The sequence below is a fragment of the Micromys minutus genome, assembly GCF_963924665.1.
Source record: "Micromys minutus genome assembly, chromosome: 21".
Taxonomy (NCBI): Eukaryota; Metazoa; Chordata; class Mammalia; order Rodentia; family Muridae; genus Micromys; species Micromys minutus.
Window position 1 is genome coordinate 34,355,178 of NC_137956.1, and position 13,147 is coordinate 34,368,324.

The window sequence follows — 13,147 nt, forward strand, 5'->3', positions numbered from 1 at the left end:
CTCTAGTCTTGCTTAGGCAGCCATACATATTGACATTTCATGAATACAGCTTCCCTGTCATATATAGAAGACACATATTGAAGATGCAGTCTCAAAGATACGATACTTGCTGGTCCTCTGGCTTTTACAGTCTTTCGCCATCTCTTCTTCAATGTTCCCTGAGCCTTGGGTATGGGGGTTGTGTTGTAACTGATTCAACTGGGGATTGGTTCCTCAGTCAGTGGTTCTTTTCAGGTTGACCATTTGTTGTTTTCTGCAATGGTCTCTATCCATTGCAAAAGGAAGCGTCTTTGATGGGGAGGAGGAGCTATATGTGGGTATATGGAGAATTATTTAGAATGTAGTTAGGGATCGTGCTGGTCTAGTTAAAGTGGCTGTAGTAGACTCTCTAAGATCCAGGACCTCACTAGCCTCATGAAATTGGCTAGATTTCCAGCACCAGGCATGAATTCCCTTGTTGCTTTATCTAACAAGAAAGGGGGGAACTGAAATAATGGCTCATCAGAAGTGGCTCTCGAATAGAACCCGACTTCCGTTCCCAGCACCTACTTCTGAAGCTCACAACTTTCTGCACTTCAAGTCCAGGATGTCTGCTGCTCTTTTAACCTCTGTGGGCACTTAATTCACATGTGCAAACACACCCGGTCACACACATGACACATAATTTTTAAATTGTTTTTGAAATTAAATATTTTTAAAAGTTTATTATTTGAATTTCTTCATCTCTAGCTTTTTAAAATAGATCTGGCTCCTGAGTTTGTAACAGTTTGATGTTTCTTTGCAATATCTGAAGTTTTTTTTTTTTTTTTTTTTTTTTTTTTTTTTAAGATGCAACTGTGTGAGTTGCCCTGGCAAATACTTCCATTTTGTTGCCTTGGTTTCATGGTATTAGAGTTTGTGTTGGAGGGTAGTTAAGATGCCCATAGACCAGAGGGGTCCTTTGAGGCTAGTGTCAGCTCCAGTGGAGGCTAGAAGGAGTAACCTTTAATCAATATGCATTTAAAATATTTAGTTTTTAAGTTATGTGAGTGTGCCTCTGTGAGTTTACGTTCACCACATGTGTGCAGGGACCTGCAGAGGCTAGAAGGTGTTGGATCTCCCAGAACTGGAATAATGGGGCTCGTAAGCTACCCAAAGTGGGTTCTGGGAGCTGAACTCAAGTCCTCTGCAAGAGCAGTGAGTACTCCTGATAAGCCATCTGTCTTGCCCCCTCTATGGCACGCCTCCTAGTGAAAGCCTTTGAGTTGAGTGATGGCTCTTCGCTCTGCTTGCAAGAAGCTCTGTCACCCCCTTCCCCTCTCATGGGTTTTGTTCTTCGTCTACACTGGTGCAGGGACATCAAGGACACTGGAATTCGGATCCTAGGGAGTTCCCCAGCCAAGTCCCATTCTTGCTGGCACTTCATCTCAGTCACGTTGACCTCAGATTTCTATCTCTGTTTCCAGAAACTTCAGTCTGGCAGAAGGCCCATCATAATGTCACCTCTTCTTTCCCTTTCTCCATGGACGCCGGCCCCTCACTGTTATTGTTCAGTGTCCACAAAGAGCTGTTTCATACCTTCCCCCAGGCTTTTAGTTGTTTGTAGAAAGAGGATACACCCTGCCCTAGGCACTCTCTTGTTCACCTAAGTGAGTCTGGCTTTTAACAGTGTGTCTTGGCTCTGAATCCACACTTGCTAAGAGGCTGTCACAAGCTGGTTTCCTGGTACAAACGAGCAACTGTGAAGTCTCTGATAAGGAACCTGTCATACTTTCAGAAGTGGACTGCACAAGCAGAAAGACACACTGTTTGCAGTAATTTTCATATTTTTCAGGAAACACTGACTAAGACTTTGATTGTCCTTGGCATTAATTTTGAATGTCAAAATATAATTTGTTTTATTGTGTTTCTACACGTCAGGGTGCACACACACACACATACTGGAGGTGAATGTTGAATGTCAGTCTCTACTGCTCTCCACTTTCATTTTTGAGACAGGGTCTCTCAAACCTGAAGGTCACTGGTTCGGCTAGCCTAGCCCCCCCCCCCAGTGAGCCCCGGGGATCCTCCCATCTTTGCTTCACCAGCCCTAGGATTACAAGTGCACAAGGCTGTACCTGGTTTTTTGCATGGGCGCTGGGGATCCAGGCTCACACTCTCATGCATGTACAACACTTTCCCAGCTGAAACACTGCCTGGACCCCCAGCCATACTTAAAACACACAAAAGCATTCTGTGTCATTTCTTGTTATTTTGTGAGTCATTTCTGTTGAACATTGGTGTATGTGTCTGTGTGAGTGTGCGTATGTATGTGTGTGAGTCTGTGTGCATGTGTGTGCATATCTGTGAGTATGTGTGTACATGTGTGTGTATGTGTGTATATGTGTGTGCATATGTGTGTATATGTGTATATGTATGTGTATGTGTGTATATGTATGTGCATATGTGTGTATGTGTGCATATATATGTGTGTGCGTATGTGTGTGAGTCTGTGTGTGTGTGCATATCTGTGTGTGTGTACTTGTGTGTATCTGTGTGTATATGTGTGTGCATATGTGTGTGTATGTGTATATGTGTGTATATGTGTGTGTATGTTTGTGTGTGGTCTTGTATTATTGCTTGGATTGTATTTAAACAGGTATTTTTTTTTTTTGCTCAAATTATAATTGAATTTAGTTGTGTCTTGTATAAAATAATCAGATTATCAGGAGATAAGTCAAACTTACTTGGTAGAATTACTTTAAGAATACACTATTTTTATTTTTAAAGTGTGTGTATGTGTGTGGTGCATGTACACTCGCATGTGCGAACACATGGAGGCTGCAGTTTGACACCAGATATCTTTTTCTATCACTCTTCCCTTTATATTTTTGAGAGAGGGTCTCTGGATAAACCTAAAGTTCAGTGATGAAGCTCGGCTGGGTGACCGGCTGGATTCTGCCACCTCTGCTTCAGCATTCAGGTCACAGAGACAGAAACCATCGGTTTTCATGTAAAGCTTGGGGTCCAAGCTCCAAACTGAGCGTTAACCCAGCCGGCCATCTCCTCAAGGGTATGTGTTTACGCTTACTCATCTGTGTATGTCCGTGCGTGGCGGCTCACTCGTGTTGCTACGTCGGAGAACAGCCTGTGGAAATCCGTTCTTTCCACTGTCTCAGAGCTCAGGCCCTGGTTGTCTGCCTTCACCTACCTCCCCAGCTCTAAGATCTAATTTTTAGTAGATACTGAACTCAGAGTCACAATTTTAATACAAGAAGTCTTATTACTGACTGGGAACACTCCGTGGAGCTTTCCGGGCAGACACTTTTATCCGTGTTTTGTTTCTGTTAGGACACTGAGTTATAGAGATGTCAGCGCACGTCCACATGGAGGCAAGCAGTTGAAATGGCGTTTAATATTTGTGAAATGTGCAGGCATCCAGCAGTTCTGTAAATCAAAACACAAGGGGAAGAACATCAGCCCCAGTGCTTCCACCCTCTCTGCTCTGGTTGCCCATGCTCTTAAAAGTGAAGTTCTTGAAAGTATGTTGGGAACACGCCCATCTTCTAACAGTAAGCCATAGTTGAGATGGGTTAAGACCCTCATTGCTGCTCTCTGTCCTACCATGTCTATCTAGCCTTAAGTACCTGTCCTTCCTTCCTGTCCCTAAATCCCCATACTGCCCTTCCTTCCTGCTTTCATTGTCCCTAATGCACAACATAATGCTACAAAAAGTCAGGCATATGCCCAATGATTCTATTAAACTCAGTTTTAATTTTATTCCCCCAATTTCTTTCTTTTTTGAGACATCCATGCCATCTAAGATATGCATCCCAAGATTCCTACTAGGCTAACTATGCTGTATTTGTTTTTTTTATTAGCATTTGTGCATTTTATATGAAACCATCAAAAATCAGTTCTTTGTGAGTGGTATATACGGTGTGGTGGTTTAAATATACTTGGCCCAGGGAATGGCACTATTAGAAGGTGTGGCCTTGTTGGGGGAAGCATGTCACTGTGGGTATGGGCTCTAAGACTGTCACCCTAGCTGTCTGAAAGCCAGTCTTCAGCTACAGCCTTCAGATGAAGACGTAGAACTCTCAGCTCCTCCTGCACCATGCCTGACTGGATGCTGCCATTCTCTCCCCTTGATGATAATGGACTGAACTTCTGAATCTGTAAGCCAGCCCCACTTAAATGTTGTCCTTTATAAGAGTTGTGTTGGTCATGGTGTCTGTTCACATAGGAAAACCCTAACTAAGACATACAGCTTGTGTCATTTCCCAAGCCCTGACAAAAATGGGAATGCACATGAGAAGAGCTTCATTTCCCAAATGGTTTCAAGTTCAGCTACATTTCTTGTCTCCTTCAGACAATTTAGCATTACCTGCATGGTGTCTTTCACTGTTGTTTAATTGAATTGGCTCAATGGTAACTCCAATTCTTCAAGGCAAAGAGCAAGTTTCTACTTCTCCATGCCCTTGTCTGTATCAGCTGAACACGTGAAACAACTGAGTTCTTAATATAAACGCACTGACTTTGAACATCCTGCCATTTCTCCCTGGTGGGTGTTTCTACTTACCAGAGGACAAGCACTTTCTAAAGTTGTCCATCAAGGTAAGATACTGTGGTCCTAGGTATGTTTTATATGTTGTTTTGTTCTGAAGGTTAGACAAGCATTCTGTATCATCGCTGAAAAGCAGGTCCTTAGTTGAGGATTCAAACAGCTGGAACATTCTATATTCAAATCCATTTCGTCCAAAGAGCTCCTGGATTGGAACAAACAGACAGTCACTGAGGTGCCAGGAACATAGAGGTGTCTTCTCTTTCTAGAAGACCAAAGGCTTCTGCTCAGCTGTAGCCCTTGGGGAATTCTTGGACACAGCAAGAATTTAAGAAATGCTGTAGTAACAGAAAGTGTGGTCTGTGGATTTGAGTTCTGGCTTCATCTTTTCCTTGCTATATGAACTTTGGAAAAGCCTTCACCGAGATCAGTCAACCCCCGTTTGCTCATTTGTAAATGGAGACAGTAACATCACATTGTGCAATGATGTATGCAAAAAAACATAAACAGAAAGCTAGTCATAAGTCACTAATTAGCCAGCTAGTGACAGGTGCTTTTCCAGATATTGGGATCATCCTCCCAAGTCTTCTCTTGCTGCTTTCTCTTCCTCTAGTCTCTGAACTCCAACCAGTTCCATATCTTCACCCTACTTCTCTTCCTTAGTTGATTTCCATAGTAGCCAACATGGCAGCTTATCTTATGTGAGACTTTCCTCCTCAGGTGTCCACAGTCAAGACTCTCTTATTTCAATGTTTTTCCTAGGTGTGAAGGTTAATTTTGATTGTCTATGTTACACACCGGAAAAGAGGGCTTCTCAGTTAACTAAAGCCTCTGTTAGATTAGCCTGTGCGCATGTCTATGGGTATTTTCTTAATACTTGATATAGGAGGGCCCAGCCCATCGTGGGTGGTACTATCCCTCAGCAGGTAGGCTGAGATTATACAAGAAAGGCATCTCAATGTGAGTATCAAGCAAAACAGTAAGTGGTATTCCTCCATGGTCTATGCCTTCAGGTTACTGTCTTGAGTTCCTGTCTGGCTTTTCCCAATGATAGATTAAACCTGTAAGCCAAATAAACCCTTTCTGTGCCCAAGTTTCTTTTGGTTGGTGTCCTAGCACAGCAAAGAGAAGAAAATTGGAACACCAGGCCACCATTTTTTTTTTTTCAGTAATGTGAAGGTGATAAATGATAAAACAGGGATTTCTTCTTTGGGAAACCTTCCAGAACGGGGTATCTATTGCAATAGGTAGAGGAGACTACAGGTTTTCCTTCAGATCATTTGGGCTAAGCATCTGCTACTACATAAAATCAGCTACTGTTGGCTTCCAATAGGGTCATAAAGTGTCTAGATATCTGGCTCCTTAACTTTCAGCAAGCCCAGATGGTGCCCAGCCTATCCAGGTTAAGAAGACAAATTCAGATCAACCCACAAGTCAGTTAGAGAAGCCACCATTCTGCTTTTGCTGCTCAATGGCTGAGCCAACAACTCCTGTACTTATGGCACTAGGAGAGAAGGGATTCATTCTCTTGGATATTGACCAGGCCCAAGAGATCCTGTGTGTTTTCTCAAGGCTGGGAATCTCAGGCGGTTCTCTTAAATTCTTGGAGAGCTGCACAAAAAATGGGCACCAGATATAACCAGAGACAGGACTAGTAGGCCCAGGCCCTCTGCTTAGGAAGAAAAAGCATGAGCTAAGCTGGGTGTATGGGCATCAGTATAGCTCTGGGAACTGGGCTCTGAGTCACAGGGAGTAGGCATTGATGCCCATACCTGTTGGTTGAGGAATATTCTTCTAACAAAGTCAGCCTTATCTTTCCTGGAAAACACAGCATGGCTTATCACTCTGTCCAGGTGGCAGTTATGAGCCTCAGTCACAGGCTTCCTGGTGCCATCAAGACAGAGCAGCTCGAAGTCTTCATGTTTCAGACCCTTAGCCCAAGACTCTTGGTTCTTTCCTAGAGAGAGAATGATGTCAGGCCAGTGAGACAGCTCAGTGGGTTAAAAAAAAATGAATGAACGAACAAAGGCAGTTGCTGCCAAGGTGCAGGACCTGAGTTGGATCTTTGAGACCCACACACTAGAGAGAGGGAGAGACCTGACTCTAGTAAGTTGTCCTCTGACCTCAGAACAAACAGCCATTAAACAAACACATGTAAATTTAAAATACACATATGTTTAGAGAGATGGCTCAGAGGTTAAGGACCAGGGGACCCACATTTGAGTTACAGCACACATACGGTGACTCACAACTGTCTGCAACTCCAATCCAGGGGATCTGATGTTCTCTTTTGGCCTCTACAGGCAACAGGCATGCATGTGGCATACAGACATGCATGTAGATTAATCACTTATACATATAAAATGCAAAATCAACCAATTAAGCAATAAACAAATAAAACGCCAGGGCTATAGCTCACTGTAGAGCATTTGCCTAACAAGACCCTTGGCTAAATTCTCCAGAACTGAATAAAAAATTAAAATAATAGTGCGGAGAGTGTTAACCAAAAGGGAAATTTCAATTAATTAGAGTGTGTTAAAATTAATACTGTTTGGCTGGAAAGATGACTCTGTGATTAACATCACTGACTGCTCTTCCAGAGGTCCTGAGTTCAATTCTCAGCAACCACACAGTGGCCCACAACCATCTGTAATGGGATCTGATGCCCTCTTCTGGTGTGTGAAGATGTGGTTCAAGGGTTAAGAGCATACTGTTCTTCCAAGGACCCAAGTTAAGTTCCTAGCCAAGTTCAGGCAGCGTAAGTGTCAGGGCATCTAATGCCCTCTGGCATTGGACTCTTGCACCCATGTTCACATGACCACACACATGCAGATAAATATATAAATAAGTAAACATTTTAAAAAAGAAAGTGAAAAAAGTCAAGTCATAGAAACAGACAAGATATTTTCCAAACTAGATAGCTGTCAAGAACTTTAATCTGGAATGACAAAAGAATGTCTGTCAATCAGGGAGTCAGACATGCTCACGTAGCCCATGGTTTCTCTGTGCTTTGTCAACCAGTTTCAAGGCCAGGCTGATAATTAGCATCAAGTCTGAACAGATCGAAAGGATGTTAAAATGCTAGATTAATTTAAAGTGCTAGGATTCCAGTCACTGGAGTCTGCTAGGCTTAGTTACCAAACTCCCTCAGTTGCCTGTTGGGGAATCACTCTGTTAGGGAGACCCAAATAGAAGGAAAGCACAGTGTAGGTGCCTACCATCAGTGTTCTGTAGAACCGTGGGGTGCTTCATGAAGGCCACGTCCCCCTTTTCAACCAGACACCTGCACAACAAGGCCCAGGTCAGCAAGGAGAATCAGCAAGGAGTGAGCAGGAACCACCAAGGGGGAGTCACACGCATAGGCACCCAGCCTTCCCATATAACAACCCCAGTGCCTGCAGGTCCCCAAGGTGTGAGAGGAGAAGATGATGGAAAGACTGAACAGCTCATTGAGTTTCACTCTGAAAAGCCCCATTAAGGTCCTCATTTTAAATCCTTACCACTTCCCTAGACAGGTTGTTGTGGACTCCCACTAACAGAGAAATCTAAGGGTGGCACTCCACAAGATTCATGAGGTGTTGTATCACACCACGAGATACTACAATCTGTGTGGAAATATGTCTGTTGGAGGCCTTTATCACACTCATGTGTCTGCTCAGTACTGTCAACAGAGAATGTGCACCCCTAGACACAACACAATCCTCATCCCATGGAAAAATGTGTACCTGTAGTGACATCTATAACCCCAGCATTTGAGAGGTTGAGACCAAAGAATTACAAATTTGAGATCAGTCTGGGCTACATAATGAGACCTGTCTTTATAAAAACAAACAAGCAAGCAAGCAAACACTCATCCATCAAACGTGACAATCTGAGTTTGATCTCTGGAGCCCATGTGGTAAAAAAAGAACTAACTGCCTCAAGTTGTCTTCTGACCTCCATGTATGCATTTTTGTACACAAGTCCTCCCCTTTCTAACATAGATAGATAGACAGACAGACAGACAGATAGAGGGATAGACAGACAGATAGAGAGATAGATAGACAGACAGATGATAGATAGATAGATAGATAGATAGATAGATAGATAGATAGATAGATAAATAGATAGATAGATAGATATTGAGAGATGGAGAGAGAGAGAGGGAGAGAGAGAGAGAGAGAGAGAGAGAGAGAGAGAGAGAGAGAGAGAGAGAGAGAGATTGAGGAGTAGATATAAATATCCTGGAACACATGTACCTCACACATACAAAATAATAAGCAAGCAAAAATGATTTGAAAAAGTATCGGAGTTGTGCCAAGTTTATCCTTTAGACCTGGCTTAGATTTAACATTCAGCAGATATTGACGTCACTAACACATGGCTGATACACATGGCTGGAGGGCAAAATAAAGTCAACTGATGTGTATGGAGGCAGGAGAGTTTTCTAGAGTGCCACATGCTGCCCATACAGTTTTTACTCATCTTCTCTCTCTCTCTCTCTCTCTCTCTCTCTCTCTCTCTCTCTCTCTCTCAGACACACACACACACACACACACACACACACACACACACCAATCCTTACATGTCCAGCATGGCTCATCATACTTAGAATTCAGTCTGCCTGTTCAGCAGGTCTACAGGGTTCAACAGATGTGGTCACCATAGGCAGAGCCAGCAGGTCACAACCCAGACCCTTCCTTCGCCACACTTCAGCCCACAAATTCTTATTGCTGACCTCACCATGGCATGGTCTGTGCCACCCACACCCTTACCCTTGCTGATTCACTTCTAGATTACTCTTGCTCCAGATTTTCTCAGGTAATTTCCTCTCATTATTTAGGCTCTCCTGATTACTCTGCTCTCAAAGGTCTTCCCCATGTACCTTTTCTAAAACTGTTGCCTGTTCTGGACACTGCCACATACCTCCCTGCTGTGTTAGAATCTTAAACATCTTCCAAAGGCACATGACTATTAAAGGCTTGGTTCTTGGGCCTGGAGAGATAGTTCAGTGTTTAAGAGTACTTGCTGCTCTTCCAGAGAAGCAGAGTTCACTTCCCAACCCCCATGTTGGGCAGCTGACAATCACCCCTATCTCCAACTCCAGGGCATCTGATGCCCTCTTCTGGCATCTGCAGTCACTTGCATGTACATAATTTTATTTAAACAGAAAGACACACAGACACACAGACACACACACACACACACACACACACACACACACACACAGAGGGGCACATGTACACACATAAAAATTAAAATAAAATTCAAACTTAAATTTTTTAAAAAGCTTGTTTCTGAGTGATGGTATTAGAGGTGAAACCAGAAGGAGATGGGTCCTTGTGAGAAATCCTTAGGTCATTGAGACATGTCTTTGAAACAGACAGTTGGACCCCAGCTGTATTGGTTCTACTGGAACACAGACTACAATCTATAAGACCATGAACTAAAATGAACCTTTTCTTCTTATAACCTGAATGTCTCAGGTGTTTTGTTACAAGGATGGAAAGCTCCCTAAAAAATGCCTCCTCTTGATCTCTTTATAGCATATACAGTTGAGAATCTTCTTTACTTGTCTGTTTACTGTCCTGTTCTTCTACTGGGACTCAGAGTGGACAGGACCATGTGTGTCTTGTTGCTTGATAGCTACCTAAAAGAGCACCTGCCACTTAATGCTCTCTAAGTATGTCTTCTCTTGCTTACATGAAAGAAGATCTATTGTAAAAGACACTCATGAGCTAAGTGTAGAAAGCCATTGTCTGGGTCTCTCCTGTGATTAACAGTTGAGCTCTAACAGAATCCATGGCTTAACCACATTCACACATAAGGAAACAGGAAAAGTAGACTCTGTACTACTGGATCTTGCCCCAGTCCCTGAAGTGCCCTCAGGCACCTGGGAGAATTCTTTAGAGAACCTGGCTGACTATCAGCAGAAACTCTGGTCTCCAATTCTGGATCCTTGTAAATCAACACCCAGATACTGAAATAATGAGAGGATGGGGAGATGAGGGGTCAATGGGGTGATGACAAGAGAGAGAAAGTGATGACTAACCTGAGAGCTCCGCTGGAGCCGTGATACCCCTCGTTGTTGTTGGCAGCACACTTGTGGGCTGGGTTGTTACCACCAGCACACAGAGCACAGAGACGAGAGTCAGGATGAGACCCTGGGGCACAGCTGCGACTGAAGAATTCATCTGCAAGGAAGGACAAGCCAGAGTCAACTCTTCCTGTGATCATAGGAAAGCCCCAGGGGTTTGTCCCTAAGACTGCCTGCAACACAGGCAAGAGTTTTGCTATTTGGCAACATTATTAAGGGGTCAGGCAGATGGCTCAGCCAGCAAAGTGCTTACCATGCAAGCAAGAGGACCTGAGTTTGGATCCTCAGAACCTACATCAAAGCTGGGTGCAGTGGTGTAAATCTGTAACTCCAGTACTGAAGAAGAGAGAGACAGGTGGATCCCTACAGTTTGCTGACCTACCAGCCTAGTCAAAACGGTGAGCTACAGGTTCAGTGAGAGACCCAGTCTCAAAAACTAAGACAGGGGCCTTTAACCCCAGCACTTATGAGGCAGAGACACCTGGATCTTAGGACTGTCAGGGCTACACAGAGGGATCCTTATTCAAGCAACAATGGTAATTCAGAGATCAACTGAAGAAGACACCCAACATCTACCTCTAGGCTCACATTCGTGCGTACATGCACCTGCACATATAGCTATCCTTGCCCACATGAACACATACATACTCTACATATACAAAACTCATCTTTTAAACAAAAGGAACAAGAACATTATGGAATAAAAGAAAAGATTTCAGACAATGTAAAGGGACTGACTGGAGATGAGTCAGCCTGAGAGCTCACAGAAGTCTACCCCTGTCCTCATACAGGACTAGGGTGTTGAAGGGTAAAGAGTGAGCTTAGCTCTAACAGAGTGGAAAGGGGGTGGGCTGGTTTGTTTAACCTACACCCATGTTTTCTGGTCGCTGATGACTTGGTTTTCCCTTATAAAGTTTACCATTGTGACTTCAAGTTAGGAAAGCCATAGTGGCAAGCCTAGCTCTGGGTTCCAGGGAGCAACATGGAGGACACTGACCATGAGCCCTTCCCTCTTACACCTACTCTCTGTGGTACCATTCAGAACTCAAGAAACCACACTCATACATTTGCATGGCTCCACTTGCTCTGGGAAGAAGGAATATGATTTCATGAAACTAGAGATAGAGGGACCTTCCATAGGCCAGAGAGTCAAGATAATGGATGAGGGATGAGTAGGTGGTCCCCAAAGGAATGGGGAGAAGAGGTTACAGACAGGGGACGGCACCTGAGAAGGCCTGTGTGGGAGTGGGGTCCAGACATATGAAAAACATAATGAGGGCCATTTGGATAGATGGTCACGGGAAGGAAGTAGGGTAGGGGCAAGGTCCAGACCCCAGGAGATATTACTGTACAGCTACTGTTGTTTATCTCTAAAGTAAGGGGAGTCTCTGAAGCGATTTAGGCCATGCTGGGCCCTGTGGACTGGCACACACAGTCTGACCCACACTTTGCAGAAGTCTACCTGACTGAGATGGATCTAGGGTTGATGGGCATCACAGGTGGCAGGCCACCGCAGTGGGCCAGGAGAGGGAGGGTGAAGTAAGAAGACATGGGTGGGAGGAGGAGGGCCTGGCATTGCTGGGCAAGTGAGACTCCAGAGTCCTCCACCATGCTAGGCAGTCCTGGAACATTACCAGCTTAGGACGAGAGTACATAGTTTTGGATAAATGGGATGAGTTTAATATGCCTTCTAGATCTTAAGTAGATATGGAAAGAGTTCATTAGATAAATGTTTGAACCACACGTGATGGTGCATGCCTGTAATCCCAGTATTTGGGAGACAGGAAGATTAGAAGTTCAAGATCAGCCTCAGCTGCATGGTGGGTTTGAGCTAAGCTGAACTTCTTGAGATTGTGTGTGTGTGTGTGTGTGTGTGTGTGTGTGTGTGTGTGTGTGTGTGTGTGTTATGGGGTAAGGGGTGTCAAGTGGCAATCCATGCTTGGGAGTTATCGCCTTTTAGACACAATAATAGCAATAACAGTCAGCACTGATCCAGTGTGTGCCAAGAACCCGGTTTTGTATGAGCAGCCATAATGATTGGGCTGCTCTTGGATGTGAGTGCTTAGGGATGCAGCTTAGACTGGGGAAAAACTGCGTTATAAAACCCCACTGTTTCTTAACCAGTTTGGAAAGGATGGGCTCTTTTAGGAGGAAGATAAAAACCATGTCCAAGGGCTGGAGAGACGGCTTAGCGGGTAAGAGCACTGGCTGCTCTTCCATCGGTCCTAAGTTCAATTCCCAGCAACCACATGGGGACTCACAACTATCTGTAATGGGAGCTGATGCCCTTTTCTGGTGTGTCTGAAGACAGCAACAGTGTACTCCCATACATTAAAAAAGAAAAAAACAAATGCATTTTAAAAAAGCAAACAAACATGTCCAGACATCTTCACAAAAGCCAGGGAAGGGTGTTTGAGGGTAAACTGAGGGGATGGTGCTGGGAGAGCAGGAGCTGAGCAGCTGGAAGGCACTGTGGATCTCCATCAGAATGATTCCCACAGGATGGTGCAGAAAGATGGACAGCAGGAAGTTAAGAAGCGAGAGAAAGG

The 13,147-nt window shown here is 44.1% G+C and overlaps 1 protein-coding gene across 1 annotated transcript in view; it reads right to left on the reverse strand.

Annotated features, from left to right (window-relative positions):
• Nucleotides 1-2,805: 2,805 nt before the first annotated feature.
• Nucleotides 2,806-13,147, reverse strand: part of LOC308434351 (inhibitor of carbonic anhydrase) — a 35,524-nt gene continuing 25,182 nt past the window's right edge. The window contains exons 13-17 of the mRNA XM_080934646.1: nucleotides 10,554-10,695; nucleotides 7,741-7,805; nucleotides 6,295-6,479; nucleotides 4,541-4,727; nucleotides 2,806-3,405 (exon numbers count right to left, since the gene is read on the reverse strand). Coding sequence (XP_080790772.1) covers nucleotides 3,371-3,405; nucleotides 4,541-4,727; nucleotides 6,295-6,479; nucleotides 7,741-7,805; nucleotides 10,554-10,695 — 614 coding nt within the window. The 3' untranslated portion in view covers nucleotides 2,806-3,370. The remainder of the gene's footprint in view (nucleotides 3,406-4,540; nucleotides 4,728-6,294; nucleotides 6,480-7,740; nucleotides 7,806-10,553; nucleotides 10,696-13,147) is intronic.